The sequence below is a fragment of the Panthera uncia genome, chromosome E1, assembly GCF_023721935.1.
Source record: "Panthera uncia isolate 11264 chromosome E1, Puncia_PCG_1.0, whole genome shotgun sequence".
In the NCBI taxonomy this organism is placed as follows: domain Eukaryota; kingdom Metazoa; phylum Chordata; class Mammalia; order Carnivora; family Felidae; genus Panthera; species Panthera uncia.
The window spans coordinates 54226859-54252187 of NC_064814.1; the positions used below are offsets into that span (position 1 = coordinate 54226859).

Here is a 25329-nt window from a genome sequence, read left to right on the forward strand (position 1 = left end):
AACAGACTGTTCCTCCTCATCCGGTCTAACAGGTAGTTCTGAAATAGTCCACCTTTGCCAAGTTGGGGGGAAACTCTGGTTGTTTTAGGAAAAAGCTGGCTCAGAGGCTCCAGGAAGCAGAGGAAAACACAGAGGCAGTGAGTGCCAAGTGCGCCTCCTTGGAGAAAACCAAGCAGAGGCTTCAGGGGGAAGTGGATGATTTGATGCTGGACTTGGAACGCACCAACACAGCCCGTGCCATCCTGGACAGGAAGCAGAGAGACCTGGATAAGGTCTGCCCCCCGGGAGCCTCGGCTTCTCACGCTGGGATGTGTGAGATGCCCACACATCAGGGAGACCCTCTGGGCAGCAAATCACAGTGTGGGCGGTTGGGATTTGCAACGCCTCTCTGCTTTTGTGACTGTCTCTCCAAAGTGAATTTTTAGAGAAAGCTGATTCAGGTTCCCTTGGAGAACCCAAACACCTATAGGAACCCAGCAGACGGCCTGTGGGAATAGCAGAGTCTGGGGCCGGTGATCTAGACCTGTTTCTTGGGGCCCCAGGACGGGAGGGTGAAACCCTGGCATTGCTGACACAAGCTTCCTTGTTTTCATGGGCTCTCCCGGGTCCCCTGGCCCTTTCTGCTGCTCACGTGTCCCTTGGTCATCTCCCAGGTCCTCGCAGAGTGGAAGCAAAAGCTGGACGAGAGTCAGGCTGAGTTGGAAGCCGCTCAGAAAGGATCCAGGTCACTTAGTACTGAAATCTTCAAGATGCAGAATGCCTACGAGGAGGTGGTGGACCAGCTGGAGACACTGAGGCGGGAGAATAAAAATCTGCAAGGTGATGGGGCGCTTGGGAGGCTCAGTCTGTTAAGTGTCCAACTCTTGGTTTCAGCTCAGGTCGTGATCTCACAGTTCATGGGTTCGAGCCCCGTGTCGGGCTCTGTGCTGACAGCATGGAGCCTGCTTGGGATTCTCTTTCTCTCTCTCTCTCTCTCTCTCTCTCTCCCTCTCCCTCTCTTCTCTCTCTGTCTCTGCCCCTACCCATCTCATGCTGTCTCTGTCTCTCTCTAAATAAATAATAAATAAGCTTTAAAAAAACTGCAAGGTGAGCTCTCTCCGCACCCCAGGTTTGCACCCGTACCCCTTCTTGCCTCCTCCCTCTTTCTTCTTCCCGCTGTCCCTCAAACCCCTCCCATCTGTTCAGCTGACCCTGGAGCTCAGCCCTGCTCATGTACAGCAATCACACCAAGGTCTCATTCTGCAGCACAAAGGGCAAAATGAATTGCTAAGCTCACCTCTTCTTGGAGAACAAGTTCCCCCCATGGATTCCGTCTCTACGTGGCGTTGTGTCCTCCAGCATATCACTAAATCCCTTAGGACCTCAGACCCCTGATCTGCAAAATCAGACCAGATCCTACACCCCCTAAAACTCCTTCTGGCTCTGAAAGACAATGATCCTATATTCTATGCATCGTCTCCACAAATTTCCTTTTCTGGCCCTCACCGTGACCCTGTTATACACTTTGTGAAGTGTTAAGGGCCACAGGGTGTTGTTCTTACCACTCCTCTCTGCAGAGTTCAGGTGAGGCAACAAACCTGTGTCCTGCTGACCCCTCACCTGAAGGGTCCCCCTGTATCCTGTCCTATATAAACGTGAATGTGTCACCCATCCCCAAGATCCCTGGCAAAATGCCTCGGTTGTCAACTGGAACCAGATGAAATGATCTAAATCGAGCCCGTCCTTTGCAGAAGAGATTTCCGACTTAACCGAGCAGATTGCAGAGACTGGCAAGAATCTGCAAGAAGTGGAAAAGACCAAGAAGCAGGTAGAGCAAGAAAAGTCAGACCTCCAGGTGGCCCTGGAGGAGGTGGAGGTAAGTGTCTGGGGCAAGACACGAGGAAGCTCAGGAGGGCGGGACCCTGAAGGAGGGGGGACTGACTAGACCATGACTTTGGGGCTGTCTCCTGCCAGGAGATGCCAAGCCTTCATGGGAATTAACATCCAGCCATCCCCGGGGAAACAGCTGTGCTGTGTTTCTCCTCCCGGGGCCCCTCCAGCTCAGCTCATCACATCTCCCCTTTTGAAAATAAATAAATGTGTTCATTATGCCCTCAGTGTCTTCCTCTCAGGAAGCAAGAATCCATCATCAAACATCCTGAGAGCTGTCTCAGAATTGCTCAGTTTTTACAGTCACACACAACCATCTTTGGCCACTGGGACTTCTGTAAAGGCAACATATAGGCTCAGTGTCCCGATGCCCTGATCAGTGTGGCCAGTGCAGGGCGGGTGGACAGTCGTGCTGTGTCTAGGGAAATTTGCATAACGCAGGACGACCGGAAAGCAATTACCCTGTCGTTTTGGAGAATAAGTGGCCCCTGATTTATGGTCACTTAGAATAGACACACCCAATAAAGGTTTTACTGACTCAAAAAGATGCTCCGTCCTCCGCAAGACATAAAATTGTTAATAACAGATACAAAGTTTTAGTTCCAGTTTCGTTTCGTTACTGGGAGGGTCATTTGGGGGCAAATTGCTTGACCTCTGGCTCTCTGTAAAACGGGTAAAATAACACCCGTTTTCTCGTAACGGGGAGGAAAACAGCCGTTTGAGAAGACAGCTGCCCACCCAGTCACCCGTCTGCCTTCCTCAGGGTTCCCTGGAACACGAAGAGAGCAAGATCTTGCGCATCCAACTGGAGTTGAGCCAGGTGAAATCCGAGCTTGACCGCAGGGTCACTGAGAAGGACGAAGAAATCGAGCAGCTGAAAAGAAACAGCCAGCGGGCCGCAGAGGCCATGCAAAGCGTGCTGGATGCCGAAATCCGGAGCCGGAACGATGCCCTGAGGCTGAAAAAGAAGATGGAGGGAGACCTCAACGAGATGGAGATCCAGCTGGGCCATTCCAGCCGCCAGGTGGCGGAGACCCAGAAGCACCTGCACACCGTGCAGGGCCAGCTCAAGGTCAGCGCGCAGGCCCTGGCGGACCCGGGGGGCTCTCGGCCTGGGCTCCAGCCTCACGCCAGGTTTTCCCTGAAGGCTTCCCAGCTGCACCTGGATGACGCCCTGAGGAGCAACGAGGACCTCAAGGAGCAGCTGGCCATTGTGGAGCGCAGGAACGGCCTCTTGCTGGAGGAGCTGGAGGAGCTGAAGGCGGCCCTGGAGCAGACCGAGCGGATCCGCAGGCTGTCGGAGCAGGAGCTTCTGGACGCCAGCGACCGCGTGCAGCTCCTGAACTCGCAGGTGCGTCCGTCCGGAGGGGCACGGGGGACAGGCAGGCCACCCATACAGTGGAAGGCAGCACCCTCCCTTCCTCCCAGACCAGCGGTCAAGAGCCAGTCGCCTCAAGCTTTCGTTCTTGGAATAAGTGCGCTCCAGATGCCAGATTTCTGAGCTGTCTTTAAGCTGAAGATGCACGTTGTGGGGACATCAGAGAAGGCAAGGATGAATTATTACATAACGAGACCGGAGGAGGAGACATCCAAGCCACCACCTTGGAAAATTAGAATTGTCTTTCAAAATAATTATGTTGTTACATTTGTAAACGTTTCTTTAATTTCTTTGAGTTTACTTATTTATTTTTGAGACAGAGAGAGAGAGAGAGAGAGAGAGAGAGAGAATCCCAAGAAGGCTCTGCACTGTCAGCACAGAGCCCGATGCAGGGCTCAAACACGCAAACTGTGAGATCATGACCTGAGCCAAAATCACCAGTCGGCCGCTTACCCGACGGAGCCACCCAGGCACTCCAGGCACCCCTACCTTTATGAAAGTTTTTTTTTAATTATTTGTTGCAAAATATAGACAATACAAGCACATGAACAGAAGAAAAATACCAGGTCGTCTGGGTGGCTCAGCCAGTTAAGCGTCTGACTTTGGCTCAGGTCATGATCTCATGGTCACGAGTTCAAGCCCCACATTTGGCTCTGTGCTGACAGCTCAGATCCTGGAGCCTGCTTCCGATTCTGTGTCTCCTTCTCTCTCTGCCCCTCACCCACTCATTCATTCTCTCTCTCTCTCTCTCTCTCTCTCTCTCTCTCTTTCTCTCTCAAAAATAAAACATTAAAAAAATTTTTTAAAGAATTGTTTCACATTTTAGGGACACCTGGATGGCTTAGTTGGTTAAGCATCCAACTCTTGATCTTGGCTCAGGTCATGATCTCACGGTTCATGAGTTTGAGCCCTGCGTCAGGATTCTCTCTCTCTCTCTCTCTCTCTCTCTCTCTCGCTCTGCCCCTCCACCCCCCTCAAAAAAAAAAAACAAATTTCACATTTTATATACTTATGTCTACCCATCCTTTCTTTGCTCCAACACCTCTTACTGAATATTCTTCCTCATTTATGGGAAAATCTACTTGTATCATTTAACCAATGATTTTACGTGCAGTTCTTGTGTCTGTTTCAGGACCTTGTGTTCGGTCAAGAATAAAAGAGCATCCGGCAAATCCCCGTGTGGGAAATAAGAAACACGATCGTGATGTGTTTCCTTCCCCACCCAACTTTCTCCCTCTCGGTTGTTTTGAGCGTCCAAATACAACCGATACCTCTGGCATCTGATTCTTTTTATAGAACACGAGCCTGATAAATACCAAGAAAAAACTGGAAGCCGACATAGCTCAGTGCCAGGCGGAGGTGGAGAACTCGATGCAGGAGTCCAGAAACGCGGAGGAGAAGGCCAAGAAGGCCATCACGGATGTGAGCTGCGTTCCTTCTTTTCAGAGCAAGTGCTTGGCTTGGTGGGGAAGGGGCTTCTAAGCCGAGACCAGGCAAGTGGGTTTCGTCTCCTGCTGACCTGCCGTCAGCAGAGGGAATGAGATAAAGCCTCCGCAGAGACAACGTGGGGAGGAGGTGCGTCGCGGTGCAGACTGAATGAGGGAGGCGGGACCAACACGCTCAGCATTGACCTTGATGGCATCCTCCCTGTGCGCCGGGTAGGGATGCCAGGTGGCCCACTGCTACTTTCCATGCGCTTAATCAGGCGGCCATGATGGCCGAGGAGCTGAAGAAGGAGCAGGACACCAGTGCCCACCTGGAGCGGATGAAGAAGAACCTGGAGCAGACGGTGAAGGACCTTCAGCACCGTCTGGACGAGGCTGAGCAGCTGGCCCTGAAGGGCGGGAAGAAGCAGATCCAGAAACTGGAGAACCGGGTAGGGCGGGCAGGGCGGCGGCTGGAGAGGACTCTGGCTCTCCAAGTGATATCTCGTTTCGCCTGGGGGAGGGGCAGAGAGAGATGAGAAAGACAGAATCCCAAGTAGGCTCCACACTGTTAGAACAGAGCCCAATGCGGGACTCGGTAAGATCATGACCCGAGCGGAAACCAAGAGTCGGACGCTTAACCAACTGAGCCACCCAGGCGCCCCTCGTTTGTCTAATTGATCCCCACATTTGAGGTAAGTGGGGAAGGAATTATAATGTCCATCCTAGACGCGTAAGAACTCATTCTCAGGAGCAGCCCCTGACCTGCTCAGCATCAATCAGCTGGACCAGGCCCTTCAACACGCCCAGACCGTTCCTGGCCCAGGCTCTCATCATGACCCGCACATTCTCATTAACCAGGAATCAGGGCCACCCCAGATGGCCGTGCCGGCTTCGCCCGCGGGGACAAGTCAGGGCCAGAGCACAGGCCTCACCGGGCTGCTGGCCCCACAGAAAGAGGTGTCTTATGAAGAGCCCGGCTTGATAGCCCAGCCGTGTGCTCCTAAGAGCTGTCACTGCCCAAGGAGGGCATCTTGCTATCGTTTGCACAAAGCCACTGCACAGACCGTGGTGGCCTTGTGACCAAAGTGTGGTTCCTGAGCGGGGTGCCTGGGTGCCTCAGTCAGTTGATCCTCTGACTTTGGCTCAGGTCGTGACCTCATGGATTGTGGGTTTGAGCCCCGCGTCGGGCTCTGTGCTGACAGCTCGGAGCCTGGAGCCTGTTTCAGATTCTGTGTCTCCCTCTCTCTCTGCTCCTCCCCTGCTCATGCTCTGTCTCTCTCTCAAAAATAAACATTTTTAAAAAATAACTAAAAATAAATTAAAAATGTGGTTCCTGAGCGTGAGGAGGAGACATTTTTACAAACTATCATCAGAGGATCCCGAGTTTGCCCGAAAATGCCCCCCACTCACACGTGTGCGGGAGAAGCACAGGGGCTCCGACCCGGATGCTGTGCTCTCTCCCCCCCAAACCCAGGTGCGGGAGCTGGAAAGTGAGCTGGACGCCGAGCAGAAGAGGGGGGCCGAAGCTCTGAAGGGGGCTCACAAATATGAGCGCAAAGTCAAGGAAATGACGTACCAGGTAAGGGGCTCCAAAGCCTCCGCGAGCGCCGGCCCCCTCGGGAGCAGAGGAGGGTCTGGGGGACCCTGGCACGGCGCTGTGTTCGCAGGCTGAGGAGGACCGCAAGAACATCCTTAGGCTCCAGGACCTGGTGGACAAGCTTCAGGCCAAAGTGAAGGCGTACAAGAGGCAGGCCGAGGAGGCTGTGAGTAGGGGGGCCCCAGCACCCCCAGCCCTGGGCAATGTCCACGGAGCCAGACCCTGGGGTTTTATTTGTAGGTTGCTGATTCAGGGACACCTGCCCTTCCTCCCTCCCCTGGTTTGTGTCAAACAAGCCTGTCCCCCAAACCCCAGCTGCACCTCCTGGGTGCCTCCCGCCTCAGTCTCGTGGCCAGCCCCCTCATTTTATCCCCTATCCCCACCCTGCCGGCCTCACTTCGCCCTGACACCCCAACCAGCTCAGGGTACCCCACAGCCTCACCTTAAACCCCCCTACCCTGGTTCACGGCATCCCCCCTTGCCCCCATCCCTGGTCCCCAGGGCCTTATCCTTCTTGCCCTCTCTAATTGCCACCCACCACCCTGATCAGATAGACCTAAGGGAAGTTACTAGCAGGAACCTTCGGGGGGGGGGGGCAGGAGGAGGGCAAGGGGGGGGTACTTTCTATTTTACAGAAAAGAAACAGTTTTGGAAACTCTAGGTTAAACAGAGTTGAACTGGCTTCTTTCAAGGATTTCTCAGATTTTTTAGGTGACGTGATCTGCACCCTTCAAAGTGGACAGAATATTCTAGAACGTAATGTGGCTCACCCTTAGTGGAACTCAGAACCTTTTTTTTTTTTTAATGTTTATTTATTCTTGAGAGAAAGAGAGACAGAGCATGAGCTGGGGAGGCACAGAGGTGGTGGGGGGGTGGGGCACACAATCTGAAGCAGGCTCCAGGCTCTGAGCTGTCAGCACAGAGCCCGACGCGGGGCTTGAACCCACGAACTGCAAGATCCTGACCTGAGCCACCCAGTACCCCAGAACCTTTTATTATATCCAGAGCAGCCCACCGGACTGGTGTCCTGAGGAACAAAATTGGGGAGACCCTGCTGTCGACAAATGACTGAGCATATATGGTTTCTCTCCTTGCCCTGTTTTCCTCCGTGCCCAAGGGGCTGGTGGTTCCATCCTGACCGCAAGGAAGCAGATCTGAACTGATTAAATGGGGGAGGGATTTGTACCCATTGGATTAGCACGGTCGCAGCAGGACTTCCCAGGAGGCCACCTTCTTCAAGAACTCTCAGATCGCCCTTGACAGACGTGCACGGTGGCCAGGCCACAGGCAGACAAGGGCTAGAGGAGGCCAGGGCAGGGGGGGGCGGGTTGGGCTACTGGCCTCTGACCTCCCAGGTGCCTCGGGAGGACTGAGGACTGGGGTCCCCGCCAAAGAGCTCCAGTGGGGGTGTTAGCACAGAGTAGGGACATGAGGGGACAGGCAGGGGTCCTAGGACAGCAGTACCCTCGAGGTGATCAGACAGCATCGGCCGTCAGGGGCTGGGAGTGTCCCCCAAGGCCCCTCAGGGACTCGGAGCCTCAGAGCCAGAGTGAAGGGCTTCCTCAGCCTCTAGCCCCTCTCTCTTCCACAGGAGGAGCAGGCCAACACACAGATGTCCAAGTGCCGGAGGGTCCAGCACGAGCTGGAGGAGGCGGAGGAGAGGGCCGACATCGCAGAGTCTCAGGTCAACAAGCTCCGGGCCAAGAGCCGAGATGTGGGGAGCCAGGTGAGAGCAGACGTCCCGAGACCAGGACCAGGGGAGCACCCCAGGGAGAATGTGGAGGACGTAGGCTGCAGCCTCTTCCCCGCTGCTGGCCCTGAACTCCCAGATGCCACACCTTGGCCAGGCCCCCGGTGGCTCCAGGCTCATGGGGCAGAGGGGGACAAGGGGGCCAGACACCTAATCATCCCGGTCCCTCTTTGTGGTAAGAGGCACCGCCCAGGAAGCCCCTACTTTCTCGGGGGGGCTCGTCCATCTTCAGGGGCTCCCGGCTTTGTTTTTATGACGTGCAAGGGGGAAACCGTGCCACTCCGTAATATTTTTCGTGCCTTTCTGGCTGTGCCACATGAAGGCAACAGTCCACCTTGCCTTTGGTTTGACTCGTTCCCTGATTGTTTTTTTCCCACAGAAGATGGAAGAATGAGGCCTTCCGGACGCCCATTGCCATGGGACGCCTCGGGAGATGGGCGGTGGAGGGAGGCACAATGTTGTGAGGAATAAAATCTCCTGACTCCTCGTCTCTCCAGCTCTGTGTGTTCATTATCTGTGTGTTCATCCATTCTGCTTGCTCGGGGTGGTTTAAGAGTCTGCTGTGCATATAAAGAAGTAAGGGCCCAACCTCCTCAATTCTGCAGGCAAGGAAACTGAGGTCATTCTCAAGGCCCCCAGAAAGCAGCCCCAGTCCAGCCCTCCCAATAAGAGTAATGATAGCAATGCAAACACACAGAACGAGTTTGTTCATCTCCAGCGTTCACATGTGCATTTTTGTTTTCCTTTCCATTCAAGCCACGAAACAAGCCGGCCAGATCAGGCCAATATTGATGCCCTCATTTTCTAGAAGGGTTGCAGACAGGCTACGGCTTGTCCCGTGTTGAGAAGATGAGATCAGACTCACCGCACAGCACACAGTCTCACAGGGTGGGTTTTGCCTCCGCGTAGGCACGTGATGCGGTGGTAAGAGCCACCCCAGGGTGCTGACCCGCGTGGGTCCCAGACCTGCCCCGTCGCTAACTAGCTTGGTGATTTGGGGCAAGTCACTTTACGACTTTAAGCCTCAGCTACCTGGCATGTAAAATGGGGGTGTAACAATGCACTTTATAGGGTTATTTTGAGAAGTAAATAAGATAATGAAGAAGCACCCTTGATCTAGATCCTGGCACACAGTTAGCATTCCAGGGACCCGTCATCACAGTGGGGAGGGGTAAGCCTCAGGACATGGGTGGAGTCTAAGACTTGGGACCAGATGGACAACAGTCTGGGGTTGGGCTGTGTCTCTAAGGGGCTTCCGCTGGTTTGAGGACTTAATTACACCGTGCAGGCGTGGGGGAGGAGAGTCATCAAAAAAAATTCCTCTAGAATTCCATTCCCTTCTGACATCCCAATAGGGGCCCCTGGGTAGCTCAGTCGGTTGAGCGTCTGACTTCGGCTCAGGTCATGATCTCGAGGTCTGTGAGTTCGAGCCCTGCGTCAGGCTCTGTGCTGACAGCTCAGAGCCTGGAGCCTGCTTCCAATTCTGTCCCTCCCTCTCTCTCTGCCCCTCCCCCGCTCATGCTCTGTCTCTCTCTCTCTCTCTGTCAAAAATAAATAAACATTAAAAAATTAAAAAAAAAAACCAGAATCCCCATGGGCTCCAACATTCCCCAGTTTACTCGAGGCTCCCCCCAACGATGAGCCACCCCCACACGTCTGCACTTACTCAGGTCCCCACATCCAAGCTCTGGGCCCCCAGATTTCTGAGTTAGAAAGAAAGAACGTTCCTATACCCTTCCCAGTGCATTCCAATGTCTTACACTACATCAGAATCCTGGTCCTTGAATGAAGGGATGCATGAATGAATGAGAATCTTCCATACCTAGACACCAAGTATGTCCTGATGAGAATAAAAAAATTTTTTTTAAGAAAGTTCTTTTCTAAGGACTGGAATAAGAAAAAAGAGGCACCTGTGTTGAGTTTTATTTCCCGGCATCTCCTTATCAAATTCCAGGGAGAGCCTCACTCAGGCTCTTTGGTTCAGCCCCTCTGACCCCTCTAACTCTCTGGAAAAACCAAGAGGGTGGCAGAAAGTTCCTCGCCTCAGGTCTCCCGAGCAGTGACGTAGAGAGTGCATAGGACCAAAGTGTGCGTTCCTGTCTTGGCGTGTCCTGCTTTTTAGAAGTCCTTGGGCAGGTCAGGTAATGTCCCTGAGCCTCAACATGGGGCTGGAAGTCTTGGCACTATACCCACGGACAGGATGGGGTTGTTGGAAAACTCCTATGTGATACTGTGCAAGGAGTTTCCTCACCTGCACAGTACAGAGTGAACCTCAGGAGGCACTGCTGCTATTTGCTCACAATAGTGGCAACGATAATGACATTGTTGCCATTATCATTGATTACTATTGTTCAGTCTAGAAGCCCAACCACCAAACCGTGCTTTGGAGAGCAGAACCTCCCCCTAGCCTACAGGGCTTTGCTGCCACCTCCTGGCTGTAGAAGGACACACTTGCCATCATGGGAATGACCTTGAGACTCCACTCCTAGACATTAGACATTCGGAGAGCTGGAGGTATCCTTCGGAACCAGGATCATCTGGTCCAGGCCCTCCAGTTTTGCAGATGAGAAAATTCAGATTAGTGAGAAGGTCTTACAATCCCTGAGGATGGCAGTACAAGGGGCGCCCGGAGCCCTTGTCCCCCCGGGAAAGGGCTCCCTCGTCTGAGTGTCCATGGAAGAGGCCCCTGTAGAATCGAGATGCAGGGCGAGCACCAACCAGCGGTTCCTGGCGATGTCTCTGGCAACAGAGGCTGGGACCATTTCCAGGGGTCTGCCCCCCAGACCCCTTCTCCTCATGCCAGGAAGCTTTGCCAGGCTGGAAAAGCAGGATTGGCCCCAGGGTGGAGGGCAGTGCACCTTCAGAAACAGCCCGCTGCCCCTAGCAGGGGAGGTGACCAGATCCTGAATGCCTGTGGGATAAAGGTGGCCCAGGGTGGTTCCAAAAGCCATGTTCCTTGGCCCTTTTCCTAGCCCCAAGACAGAGGATCAGGGTGTCCACCACTCAGTGAGATACCCAAGGTCAAGACCGGTGCCATTTGACATTCAGACCCCTCCACCTTTCTGCAGTCTCCTGGAGAGGCTGAAAATGGCCAGCTTCCTTACCCTCTGGCTTATGAGCGGGTCCAGCCAATGCCAAGTTGAGATAGAGACTCAGAAGGAAGGAGGAGAGTGAGGTCAAGAGTGTTTGTTCCCTGGGTCCCTCCCTGCACATCCCCAGGGAAAGGTCCCATTTCTGAGCAGACGTGCCACTCTCCCCAGCCCCCTCTGTCCCCATCTCCGGTGACTGGTCCTCAAGCCCCAATGCCTGCACATTCACACCCAGGGTCCCAGAACCCGGAGGTTATCAGGCCTGGAGTCCAGCTGCACCCCTACTGTATCTGGGTACCTAACCGCACCTCTGTGAAGCGCATCTCCAGAAAACCTCACATCATACTAATGTGGACGTGCCCTCTACTTCCTGCTGGACTGCTGCCCAACACAAGACCTATTTCACCTATGCCCCCCGCACACCTATTTCAGGGCTCCCAGACGCTCTTCCGGAGCAGAACCAGCAGACCACGCCCAGGAAGAGTTGCGGACCAAGAAGAGGCTGCAAAGGAACCAGAGCATTTATTTGAGGTTTTAGGATTGAAATCCGGGAGACACGCCAGCCTAGCAGAATCAACAGGCTCATAAAGGCAAAACCCACAAGGTTACAAGGAGTTGTTTTCAAAGAATGATGATCGGCCCTGACACAGTTAAACTGTTTACTGCAGGACTGGCTATTCAGCTAGTAGATGCAACATTATTGCTATTTCAGTGCAAAGTAGAAGGGTGTGTTCCAGAAGGCGGTGGTGGTGTAATTCACAAGCTGCAAGGAACAAAGGTGAAAAGTCCAAGGTGTTCCAAAAATTGCAACAGGAGGGGTTGCTTAGGCCCCCTTCCTCAGTGTCCTCCCTGCCCTATCCCCAGGACTCTCTGGAGGGGCTTCCTGCACTTGGCAATCTCCTTTTACAGAGTGCTTCCTGGCTTTGCCCACAGACATCTTTGGGTCATAAATTCCATCCAGATAGTTAATTACACATTCAGTTTCACTTCAACCTGGTACAGACCCTCACCAAAATCAAGCTTTCAGGATTGCTTCCAGGTTCTCAGCCCCACCCCCACCCCCCTCCACCCACCGGCCTTTTTAAAAAATTTAAACCAGAACAAGGGGTGCGTGAGTGGCTCAGTAGATTGAGGATCTGACTGCCACTCAGGTTATGATCTCTCTGTCCAGGAGTTCGAGCCCTGCGTGGGGCTCTGCTGACAGCTCAGAGCCTGGAGCCTGCTTGGGATTCTGTGTCTCCCTCTCTGCCCCTCTCCCGCTCACATTCTGTCTCTCTCAACAGTAAATAAACATTAAAAAATCTTTAACTTTAAAAATTAAATTATATAAACTTATAAGGGGATAAAATATATGAAAAGCAAAGGCAATTTAATGTTTATTTGGGGAGAGAGAGAGAGAATGAGAGAGAGACTGGAAGCGGGGGATGGGCAGAGAGAGAGAGAGGGAGAGAGAGAATTCCCAAGCAGGCTCCACACGGTCAGCGTGGAGCCAGATGCGGGGCTTGAACTCACGAACCGGGAGATCATGACCTGAGCTGAAGTCGGATGCATGACTGGCTGAGCCACCCAAGTGTCCCTACTTCTTATCATCTTACGGTTATTCACAACTATTACAACTCCATAGTGGGAATACTATTTAATGGGGTGCTCCTTCCACTTATTCCTGCGCCCACATTCACTGATGTCAGGTTGGCAGCCTGGCATTGGCCCCGGTGGAAATATTTACACCACAGAAACGGAACAGAGCTCTTTTGTTTGTTCGCTTGTTAAACGTTCACCAGCATGAAGTGGAACCAATGAAATCCAGGTAAAAAGCAATCTGCAATTCTGTACGTGCAGGTATCAGGGTTTGTAGGGCCAGACCTCCCTCCCCACCAGCCTCCCACCTAGCGGGACGAGGTCGGCCTATACAAGGCAGCAAATTGAGAGGTCTTTTCAGAGACAAGGGTTTACATCCTGCAGAGTGAGGCACCAAGAACAAGAAGGAACGCGGACCCTCCCGGCCCAGTCCTAATTCCAGTGCTCTGCCCTGGTCGTGAGAATTCATTCCCCTCTGACGGGAAGTCAGCTTCGGGTGTCCAGCAAAAACGAAGATTTATCGGCTCACCTAAATGAAAATTCTGGGAGTAGTCAATCTTCAAGCTGCCTGGATGCACCGATATGTGGTGGGGGCTCGGTTTTCAGATGATTTCTTATTTTCCTCTTTCTTTCCATCTCTCATTTCTGCGTTCCTCTAAATTAACTTTATTCCCAAGAAGGCTGCCCCTTTGTGACTCCAAAACAGCCACACTTAGATCCTGTATCTTTGAATCTTACGCTGGCAGCCAAAAGCAAAGAAATTCTCTTTCTTTGAGAACGACTCAGGGCTGGCTGTGGCTGGCTCTGATGGTCCAGGGCCCTGTCAGGGGGTGACTGGAGGAGGGTGGGAGCTTAGGCTGGTCAGGTGGGAGTCATGGGGGTCAGCCCTGCCCGAACCCCACGAACCGAGAGAGCGAGGAGGGGTGTGCTTTAATCCTCCTATTAGGAGAGGTTCCTGCTCCCCGAGGAAGAAGCTTGGAGAAGAACACCACCGTCCAGGATGAGGGCTCACCAGCGCGTGGCTGTGGGCTCTGTTGAGTCTGCTCCCCACTTTTGGAATTGGGCTGATGGCACCTTCCCACAGGGCCGCTGTATGGGTGTGTCTGCACCACGGCTGTGAACCCGGCACAAAGTGGGCCATGTAGGAATGCCAGTGAACATTTCCCTTCCCTTCCTCGCTTTGCTTGTCCCTGCTCATTTCCTTCCACGAAAGAGTCACTGCTGCTAACCTCAGCCTCCGAGTTAGAGGATATATCCAGATCTTCCCTCACTCGCTGTCGGACCAGCTGGCAGGCGGACCCAGCAGACATCTCTCCCCCCTCCACACACTCCTGGGAAGAGTCTAGCTTCTCATCACAGAACGTCCTTTCTTCCCCCACCCCCGCCAGTGACCTGAATTCCATGTAGGGCCTCTCACTGCCGACAGGGGAGAAAGACTCAGAGGCTCTGCCCCGCAGCCCCCCGGAGCTTCCTGTCCCATGAGTCAGGAAGGAGAGGTCTGGGTGGGGCCAGACAAAACATCTGGACCCAGATCAGGATCTGAACCCACCACAGGCAGGCAGGCGGGGCCACCGTCGTGCATTCAGCGGGGAATTGACAGAGGCTGTGGGACAAGCCAGGAGCCTTTCTGAGCCCCGGGAACGCGGTCGTGAAACAGAGAACAAGTGTGCGAAGTGCCTTCCTCTGGGAGACAGTCCAAATGTATCTGAAATGTCAGCTGCTCCGCTGAGAGTCTCCTGATTCTCACCTGCCTCACGCGCTGTCTCCGGGCCCGCCACGAATGCACAGCACATCTTCTCGGGGCCCTGCCAGCGCGGGTTTCTCTCCACCACGCAAATCAGGGGCCCTCCAGCTCTTCACCGTCTCAGGGTGTTCTGGGGTGGATGAAGCAGTCCGCACACGTTGCCAGAAAGGATGACTGCCCATAACAGCGCTTTTATAGGAAAACCATTCCAAATAACCTAAAATGCTCGGTAACAGAGGACGGGCCGGCATTCATGGGAATAAATTAGAATAAAAGCCGCTAACATTAACTGAGCTCTTTTTATGTGCCAGACAGTTTTTAAAAGAGTTTTACGTGCCTCGCCTCATTTCTGACAAGACGCCTCTTCCACAGCCTCTTACTTTATTTTCATTTTACAGCTGTGGCTCGGAGAGGTTAAGAACTGGCCTGAGGTCACACAGCCAGTCAGTCGTGGGGTTCGAGCTTGCAACCCAGGTGCTGGTCTAGGGTTACTTGGGAGGGTTATATATATGATAAAAAAACAAAAGCACAAACAACATATGGCTACATCGAGATGCATATATTAATGTATTTGCTAAAAGAAATTAATCAAGGGGCGCCTGGGTGGCTCAGTCAGTTGGACGATGAACTTTGGCTCAAGTCATGATCTCACGGTTCGTGGGTTTGAGCCCCACATCGGGTTCTGTGCTGGCAGCTCAGAGCCTGGAACCTGCTTCGGATTCTGTGTTTCCCTCTCTCTCTGCCCCTCCCCCTGCTCATGCTCTGCCTGTCTGTCTGTCTCTCTCTCAAAAATAAATAAAAATTAAAAAAGAAAGTTCTCTCTCTCTGCTTAAAAAAAAACAAAAGAAAAAATTAAACAAAAGACAATATATCTGTACTGATCCTAGCCTTGTGAAAACATATGGATGTGTCTGACAGGCCCATGGTCAGGGTAAATGAAAAGGAATTTCTAATTTCTGAGTCTTCATTTCTCTGTGAAGCTTGTAATTTCTTACGGTTATCTACCTGTGAGTTTAATGCCCCTGGGACGGGGCAAACTTTGCTAATTTGACGGATGAATCCTTGCTGAGATGGTCAGGCGTGAGACGGGCCCCATTCCGTTCCTTCTCAGCAAACACATTCCCTTCCTTCTTCTGAAACAAAGCCCTGGTGGAGGCTGGCTTTTCGGGAGTGCAGTTGGCTCTGGGCAGTCCCAAGAGATTGAGCAGGAGACCATGGGGTGGTAGGAGGAGTGTCACAAAACTGTCAACTCAGTCACAAAGGCTGCTTCGTCTTGGCCTGGTCAGAGGAAGACCCTTCTTCTGCTCTGTCGCTACCCTCCAGCCCCTCAAGGGCCCCAGGATGCAATAAGGGACCGCAGAGAGAACAAAGTGTTGAATTGGGGTGACTCCGGAGGGGGTAGGCGGGAGTCCTCGGAGGGGGGCGGTGGGGGCAGGAAGCTCACCAGGGCGTTGGTCCAGGTCAGACAGATGCATACCGCTCTGTCCAGCCCGGGAGTGATTTCCTTCCTCTAGCCTAAAAAGTTTCCCAGAAGCATGAGCAATCTGAAAATCCCCCCCCGGGGCTGGAGCCAGCCAAGGAGATCCTGAAGGCAACAGCTCCAAATGCAGAGAGGAGGGGAAAGGGGGCGAAGAGAGAAGAGACGTTGCAGGATGAGAGCCAGGGAGTGGATGCCGTCTCTGGGACCAGCCGAAATTGGGGGGTGCGGCGTGGGAGAGCTTGGCATGTGGAAACCTGACTGGCTGAAGGATAGTTGAGGCAACTGGTCGTAGTTAGCCTGGAGAAGATGCCTGGGGATGGGAGCGTGATTGCCAGCTTCAGACACTTAGGTAGATGTTCGTGACAACAAAGAACAGGCTGTAGTCTAAAGCCTTGCTATTCTAGGTGGTGCCACAGCATCGCTATCCCTTGGGGCTTAGAAATGCACAATTTCCCTCCCAGACGTAGCGAATCCAAATGTGCCCCTTGACAAGACCTCCAGGTGATTTTCGAGCACATTAAATTTGACAAGCACAGATCTGGAGCGATTCTACTCACACTGCGGTCCGGAGACCAGCGCTCACCTGTGAAATGTTTTTGTCCATGGGTTGCCGTGGGATAAGTACGGAAATCGAGGGCTTTTGGAAGCTTTTAAAACCATCTGACAGGGCGCCTGGGGGACTCAGTCGGTTAATCCGACTTCGGCTCAGGTCATGATCTCATGGTTCGTGGGTTCAAGCCCCGCATCAGGCTCTGTGCTGACAGCTCAGAGCCTGGAGCCTGCTTCGGATTCTGTCTCTGTCTCTCTCTGCCACTCCCCTGCTCACACACTGCCTCTCTCTCTCTCTAAAATATAGATAAATATTTAAAAAAAAATCTGATACTCTCTGTGACATCTAGGTTCATGGTCAGTGGACCCATATCAGTGAACAGGATGCATCTTGAGTATTGCAAAACTGACATGGTGAATTGCATATGGCATGAGCTGGGGACTCACCATGCCCGGTAAATTTCTCAGAATCACTAGAAGAGCTTTGTTTAAAAAAAAAAATGAAGACTGCTGGGTTTCATAAGAGCTCACACAGATCTATCATCCGGGCTATGTTCATTCCCCAGAGGCGAAGCTCTCCTTTCACTGGGAGTCAGGCTCTAGACTAAAGCAGTCAACTATCTTGAGCATCAGACCCTTGAGTAGGATCCTCTCAGATCCCCCTTCACATACCCAGGCATTCATCACTACCACAACTGAGAGAGCTGGTAGCTGACAGCTCTCTGCTTAGGTTCCCCCACTACCACCAGGAATTGACCTTAACCCAAGAAAGCCACCTCACCCAGGACCATGCCCCCTTACCCAGGGCAGTCTGCATCCCATGGCTGGGCAGAGACGGGATGAAGGATGATCCCCTTGCTCACAGCAAGATTAACAGCCCAGCTCCAGAGTCCCACCCCATCACCCCACAAACATAGGATTCACTGGGACCTCTATGGTGGTTGGATCACCATACTCAACTTGTTCTATGACCACTCCTGCTACCTTCAAACCCCCCAGGTTGTTCAGGAGAGCCAGAGAGCTAGAGCTCAGAGCTCCCTGACTCACTAGCCATACGGTCTTCCCATCTGTGAAATGAAAGTAATAATAAAGTCTGTCCCCTAACTGGAGCCAAGATGGCGGAGAGGGCGGCCTCCCAGGATGCAGGTGGCCTGGATCCCTGAATCACGGCACAGCTGCACAGGCCACTGATCTGCATTGGACGGACTCCAGATGGCCTCTCCAGAAAAATCCCTCACGACCCCATAACCGGCCTTGGCCAGCTCAGTGGCACCATCCAGTAAGTGTTCTTCCTTCCTCTCTGCCTCTCTTCCCTTTCCCCTCACTCGCCAATAAAGCATCAGTGCATTTTTTAAAAAGGAGAGGGCGGTGATTGAAAGAGAGAGTTCACGATACGTGATTCGGCAAGACACAGAACACATCGGGCACTCAATAAATGGTGGAAGTCACCATCATCTTCGTCATCGTCATCTTGAAGGCTTAAGGTTTCTTGCGACTCGTCAAGTATTTCTAGGCCCAGTAAAGTCAAGGTCATAGTGCATCTGTTCTCGAAGTGTGGTCCACAGACCTACCTCTGCAAGTCTCGAAGTCTGCAAGGTCACAACTACTCTCACTGCAATTCTGACACGGCATGCCCCCTTTTTGCCGTGTCGCCATTAGTCCTGATGGCACAAAAGCAGTGGTAGACTCTTGGTGCCTTGGCCAAATCAAGGCCGTGGTACCCAGCTCTACCAGCACCACTGAATTCTCTCTGCCAGGTGCTCTCAGGAAACACAAAATCCAGGGGCAGAGCATCTGACACTTGATCTCAGCTCAGGTCTGGATCTCAGGGTGGTGAGTTCAAATCCCATGTTGGGCTCCATACTGGCCATGCAGCCTACTTAAAAAACACACACACACAGGAAATTCGGTTTTCCTTCAACAGGTCCTTGGTGAAGCAGTACAAATTATTACTTTTATTAAACCACAACCCTTGAATACATTTTTAAAATATTCTGTGATGAAACGGAAAGAAAGCAAAAGGACTTCTACTGTGAGCTGAAACATGATGGTTGTCTTGAGGAAAAGCTCTTGTGCAACTGAGTTATGAGTTGAACCAGCCGCTTTTTCATCAAACACCATGTTTTAGAGACTTTTAAAAAATATTTATTTATTCTTAGAGAGAGTGAGAGAGCAAGCGGGAGAAGGGCAGAGACAGAGAGAGAGAAAGAAAGAGAGAGAGAATCCCAAACAGGCTTCTTACTGTCAGCACAGAGCCGGATGCGGGGCTCGAACTCAAACCATGAGACCACAACCTGAGCCAAAATCAAGAATCAGACACTCAACTGACTGAACCACCCAGGTGCCCCTCAAACACCATTTTTACTTTGTGAATGGGGCTGGATTTTACAAACTATGGGTGTTCAGCAGACAAAGTCTTGAAATTAGATCACTTGGGGTGCCTGGGTGGTTCAGTCGGTTAAGCATCTTGACTTTGGCTCAGGTCACAGTGTCACAGTTCATGAGTTCAAGTTCCACGTTAGGCTCTCTGCTGTCGGAGCAGAGGCCGCTTCAGAACCTCTGTCCCACTTTCTCTGTGCCCCTACCCCACTTGCACTTTCTCTCTCAAAAATAAGCAAACATTAACAAACAAAAAAAAAAGAACGCAGATCACTTAAGAGGCCACAAATGACAATACGTGGCTCCATGCAGGGTGTAAAGCCTACTTAAAAAAAAAAAAAAAAAAAGAGAAAAGAAAAAAAGAAAAGGACACTACCAATATGGTCAAGTTTTAGTGAATAGTCAAAAAAGAATATCCATAATTATCCCAAAAGCTATTAAAATGTTCTTCCTTTTCCAACTAAATTTTCATCACATACTGTAGCAAAGAACCCAAAATCTTATTGTAACAGATTGAATGCTAGAAACAGACATGAGAATCAGGTATCTTCAATAAGCCAGAAATTAAAGAGATTTGCAAAATTATAAAACAATGCCACTCTTCTCATTAATTTTTTTTTTTATTTTGGAAAGTACAGTTATTTTTCATAAAAGTGCATTATTTTTGTTAAATTTAATGGGTTATTTTTTTTTAATTTTTTAAAATGTTTATTTATTTTGAGAGAGAGACAGAGACAGAGACAGAGCATGAGCAGGGGAGGGGTAGAGAGAGAGGAAGACACAGAATCCAAAGCAGGTTTCAGGCTCCGAGCTGTCAGCACAGAGCCCGACACGAGGCTCGAACTCAGGAGACCATAACCTGAGCTGACGTTAGATGCCTAACCCACTAAGCCACCCAGGTGCCCCTTCATTCACCATTTTTAAAAACACTTCTTAAACTAGGAATTAAAGGGAACTTCCATGACCTGATGAAGAGTCTTCAGAAAGGCTTACGAAAACCTCAGACCCTAATGGTGAAATGTTGAAAGCTTTTTCTTTACGATCAGGACTGAAGAAGCATGGATGGATACCCACCACTGTTATTTCTAGAAATCAGAGTCCTACCTAATATGATACAACAGGAATAGGAAACAAAAAATATAAGGATTAGGAAAGAAGAAACAAAATTGTCACTATTTGCTGGTTATAAATGTAGAATTTTCTGAGAAATCCATATATAAATATTAGATTTAACAAGAGGGCTTCACAGGTAGCTGTTTTCAAAAACCAAAACACATTAAATGAGGGGCACCTGGTGGTTCAGTGGGTTAAGCGTCCAACTCTTGATCTCAGCTCAGGTCTTAATCTCAGGGTCATGAGTTCAAGCCCCACATTGGACTCTACACCCAGCATGGAGCCTACTTTAAAAAAACAAAAATACAAAAACCCCCACTAAATCCAATGAAGTAGCCACAATTGTATCTTGGAAACAAAAAATAGGACGCTCTTGGAAAAACTGGTGAAATCCAAATAAAATCTGGAATTTATTTATTAGTCATGTATGGGTGTTGATCTCTTAGCTTTGATAGCTGTGTCACGGTTATGTAAGATGTTAACAATGGGGGAAACTCAGCGAGGCGTATACAGAAACTGTATTATCTTTGCAACTTTTCTGTAAATCGAAATTCATCCAAAACAAAGGGTTTTGGTTTTTTTTTAGATGTTTATTTATTTTTTAAAGAGAAAGAGAGGGAGACAGAGGATCCGAAGCAAGGATTCCAATGGGGCTCGAACTCAAGAACCATGAGATCATGACCTGAGCTGAAGTGGAGGCTTAACCAACTGAGTCACCCAGGGCCCCCCCCCCCAGACAAAGTTTCTTTATGACAAAAATTGTTTTAATCAAAATACAAAAGTGAATTGTGCTTGTATATACCAGGACCAAATGGGTAGAAACTGATTTTGTAATTGTATGTTCGTAATCGAATATTTAAAAAATCAAGTTCTGAGGCAAATAAAACAAATCATGTACAAGACTTCCACAGAGAAAAGAAAGAACTTTTTTCATTGTGAGCCATTAAAAAGGCCTAAAATAAAGATATAGCATGTTCATTGATTACAAGACTCAATAGCAATAAAGGTATCAATTCCTCCCAAATTGATTTATAGATTCAGTACAATCCAAATGAAAAACTACTACAGCTTTTTAAATTTCTTCCTTAATCCCTCCCTCCTGCCCTACATTCTCCTCTCTCCCTCCCTCTTTCTTTCTTTACATCTCTCTCTCTCTATCTATCTCCCGGAAGAAATTAACCAGTTAACTCTAAATTTTATAAGGAAATGCAATGCATAAGATCCAGAATGACTAGGGCATTCTTAAGAAAAATGAGGGGAAGGAGGAGGAGAGATTTTTCCACCAAAAGGAACCTGTGGGAGACGAGGTAGGAAGAATGTGTCTTTTAAAAAATAGTTGACTTTTAACAAACGGCGTGCTACAGAAAATAGCTAATATTCATTGAGTGCTTATATGTGCCAGGCACTGTCCTGAGCCTTCTTTGGTGAACATACTCATTCCGTCTTTGCAACAAATCAGGGAGGTGGCTCCCATTATGGCCCCAGTGAACGTCTTTAGGGAGCCCCATGAAGCTAAGGAACAATTGTGAGAACAAGGTCCCCAAAGAGCTCACACTGCGGAGAGATTCAGACATACCCTGAGCACCCCCTCTGAGCTCACCTGCTGTACAAACATCGTCTCCCGGGGTGGACCCCGGGGTGGACCCGAGGGAGCCAGGGGACCCTCTGGGACCTTCTTTCAGGTTCATATTAGCCCCAAGCACCCATGAAGCTAGGGAGAGTTAGGAGGAAGGCATAAGGTGGGGTGAAGACGATGGGGATGCAGAAGAGAAACTTCCACCCAGGGGTCAAGAGCAAACTGGGAATTCCCAAAATATTTCCTTTTGTTTTTTCCTCTCTAGCATGTGTGTCCTTCATAAAACCCCTAACAAAAGCTGCCAAAATTCTGTTTCCAAATGTTATGCAAATCAGCCCTCCTGCCCCTGCCTCCTCTTGGGGCTAAGGGAGAAACTGATTCGACAAAGAGGACCGATGCCCTTGCTGAGCAGAGTCCAGAAGATACCGTGTCATGGCGGCAGTTGGGGGGCAGGGACGGTTACAGTGTCCCCCCCATGATAACCTACAACCTGGGCTACTGGGATTCCTGGAGAAGGGGTGACAGATCGGGCTCATTTGTTTGTAGGCACTCCTCCTGATAGTCATTAGCCCAGGGTGACACCACCTTTGGAGACACACTTCCCCACTTCCCAGGACAGACTCGGGGGTCTGGGACTTCACATCAACGTTTCTCCTTAGACTTCATCTTGTCCTGAAAGAATCTGGTTGCAGGGCGCCTGGATGGCTCAGTCGGTTAAGCGTCCGACTTCCACTCAGGTCATGATCTGGTAGTTCGTGGGTTCGAGCTCCACGTTGGGCTCTGTGATGACAGCTCAGAGCCTGGAGCCTGCTTCATATTCTGTGTCTCCCTCTCTCGCTGCCCCTCCCCAGCTCATGCTCTGTCTCTCTCTCTCTCAAAATGAAATAAACATTAAAAAAAGAAAAAGAAAAGAAAAAATGTGGTTGCCCTTGAAACTAAGGAACAAGGGGAAATGGTATCTCCCAAAGAGTGTGAGAACTTCTGGAGCCACACAACCCCAAGGGCAATGATATTGACTGCTTATCATATTCTATATACCTTTTCAGCTAGGGGTGTCCCCCTAGAACACCCCAAGAGAGATACTACTGTGCCCATTTTGTATTTGCAGAAACAGCAGTTAGGGTTTGCCCAAAGCCACCCTGTAGATAGAGAAGGAGCCTGGATTTGACCGTGGGGAGGACCCTAGAGCCCACACTCTGCGGCCCCTCATTACGTTGCCCTCCAACAGCAGAAGAGGGCAAGAAAGACAGAAGATCCCAGCCTGCTGTTGTCTGCAGCCTTCGGTTGCTCTCGTCTTTGCTTGAACCAGATAACAGAACCCCCACAGCCTTTGGGGTCACAAAGGGCTTCCTTGGGGCAACTGTACCTCCACTGTCTTACCTGGACCCCTGCCCACTGGGCTCTGGGACCCCAAAGCAGGGGCTCAACGTCTTGCTGCTGATCTGGCAGTGTTGTATGTGTTCACAGAAAGTCATGTGCTGTGAGTCAGGCACACAACATCCTGACCTCCCTAGCCTGGCTTTATCACAGACGTCCCTGTGGGGGTAGTTCTAGAACCTTCCGCTTGGGTGAGTACAAGGTACAGAATTGACAGTGACAATCGTTCTGTATTTGGGGTAGAGAGCATCCCCTCCAATCTCTCTCCCTCTCTCTCTCTCTCTCTTGCTCTCTCTCTCTCTCTCACACACACACACACACACACACACACACGCACACACACAAGCTTTTTATTTCCCATGCACCACAATGGCTTTCCTTCTTCGACAGAAGAACAAAGCCTTTTAAAGCCCTAGCCTGTACAATCACCACCAGCCTATTTCCAGGGCACTTGTGAGGGTCCCTTCATTACCACTGGCTCCTCTTTCTGCCCTGCCAGTGTTTTAAGGCTTTTCTTTAACCATCCTATTCTCTCCGTGCAGCATGGAAGCGTGCCTCTCGGACCCCTGTCGCTCTTTTCTGCTTTGCGCTCCCCTCTTTCGTCCTCCCTTTCATGGTTCAGACTGATCTGTGCCCAGTAGGTTGTGTGAAGTTTCCCGCTATGACCCTTTCATCTTCAGCCTGGCGTATCTGCGGTGTTTTCATGGTTGCACCCTGCGGTGGGACCCATTCCCTCCTCATCCCCAGACCTGGAAAGTTGTAGCAGGCCTGCTCAATTTCTATAAATGCTGGCCCATAGGGTTCCCTCCCCCCCCGCGACTATTTTTGTGGACTTTAACCTCGCTGGAACCAGAATGTCAACCCCATGAGGACAGTACCCTTCCCGCCATGTTCCATACTACATCCCCGGTACCTAGGACAGCACCAAGCACCCAGTAGGATCTCCATCAATATCTGTAGTTTGTTAAATGAACGACTCAACTCACCCACAACTATTCAAGTCATATCCCAACATACATGCATTCATGAGGGAAAGCATAAAGGAGTGGTTCAGAGAGCAAGACATGAATGCTGTTGTGCCAACCACCATCCAGATGACCACAGGCAAGACGCTTAGCCCCCTGTGCCTTGATTTCCTCATCTATAAAGTGGGGTTATCGGTAATACCTATCTCAGGGCATTGGGAGGAGTAAATGAATCAATACACCTTAAGCACCTAGAACCATCTGGTGTGAAGTGAATAAACGCTCAGTAAACGTTCGGTAAACATTAGCTATGACTATCATTATCCGCTCTACAAACCCAGTGTGTACAAGAGATAAAAAGATGGGAAGGACATAATCCCGGCATGTGGGACAGCTGGACAGTGTCACAGAGGCCAGAATGAGGGGCTGTAGGATCCTGGGGATGATAGCAACTATCCCCATGTGGGGCAGATTGGGAAAGGCTAAGCTGGGTCTTGAGGGTTGACTTGGAGAAGGTCAGACACAAGGTGGGGCATGTGAGTGAGGTGTGAGGAGGGAGGCGGGCATAAGGCTGGAAGGGTAATTTCGGACCAGCCTGTTAAAGACTAAGTACATTATAGTTAGTGTACAATTAAATAAAATGAAAGAAGTGGGGTATGCAGAACTCTGTCCTCAAAATATACCTAAACTAGGCTTTCCTTTTTCATTTTATTTTATTTTTTTATTTTTAGTATTTATTTTGGGAGAGAGAGCACGTGAGCAGGGGAGGGACAGAGAGAGAGAGGGAGAGAGAATCCCAAGCAGGCTCCATACTGTCAGTGCAGAGCCCAATGCAAGGCTTGAACTCATGAACCGGGAGATCATGACCTGAGCTGAAGTCAGACACTTAACCAACTGAGCCACCCAGGCGCCCTGGGGCTTTCCTTTTTTGGACCAATCCCAAAGTCCAGTAGAACTTTGCTGGTAAGTCACAAGGGAGGAGTCACTTTTTCCGAGCCCATTCTCCATGCCTGGTGCCTTTTCAACTCATTTTAAGGTATCTGTTGATATGACAGACCTTAAGACTTATTTAAAAAGACCTTAGAGGAAGCAAAATGAAATCTACAATCCAACCACATGATCATATCACAGACCTCATTGCTTTTAATTTGCCAAACCTTCTGCTTTCAAACCAACAACAGCCTTTTAAGGCAAAGTCTCAATAATTTGCTCGTTCAACACATATTTAATAAGTACCTACTATGTGCATGGCACTGTTCAGGAACTTGAGAATAAAATACTGTGAAAAACAACCAGAAATCCACACCCTCTGTGGAGCTTGATTCTGAGAAAGGATTTCTTAAAAAAAAATTTTTTAGAAAGAGAGAATGCAAGAGCGTGAGCAAGAGAGAGGGTCAGAGGGAGAGAGAATTTTAATCGGGCTCGATGCTCAGTGCAGAGCCCAACGAGGGCCTCGAT

General features: G+C 50.4%; 1 protein-coding gene across 1 annotated transcript in view; it reads left to right on the forward strand.

Moving 5' to 3' along the window:
* Positions 1-8511, forward strand: part of LOC125926987 (myosin-13) — a 69174-nt gene extending 60663 nt beyond the window's left edge. Inside the window, exons 32-42 of the mRNA XM_049636941.1 lie at positions 89-272; positions 654-819; positions 1731-1855; positions 2633-2941; positions 3017-3220; positions 4544-4669; positions 4953-5123; positions 6149-6253; positions 6342-6437; positions 7863-7997; positions 8401-8511. Coding sequence (XP_049492898.1) covers positions 89-272; positions 654-819; positions 1731-1855; positions 2633-2941; positions 3017-3220; positions 4544-4669; positions 4953-5123; positions 6149-6253; positions 6342-6437; positions 7863-7997; positions 8401-8415 — 1636 coding nt within the window. The 3' untranslated portion in view covers positions 8416-8511. The remainder of the gene's footprint in view (positions 1-88; positions 273-653; positions 820-1730; positions 1856-2632; positions 2942-3016; positions 3221-4543; positions 4670-4952; positions 5124-6148; positions 6254-6341; positions 6438-7862; positions 7998-8400) is intronic.
* The last annotated feature ends 16818 nt before the right edge of the window (positions 8512-25329 follow it).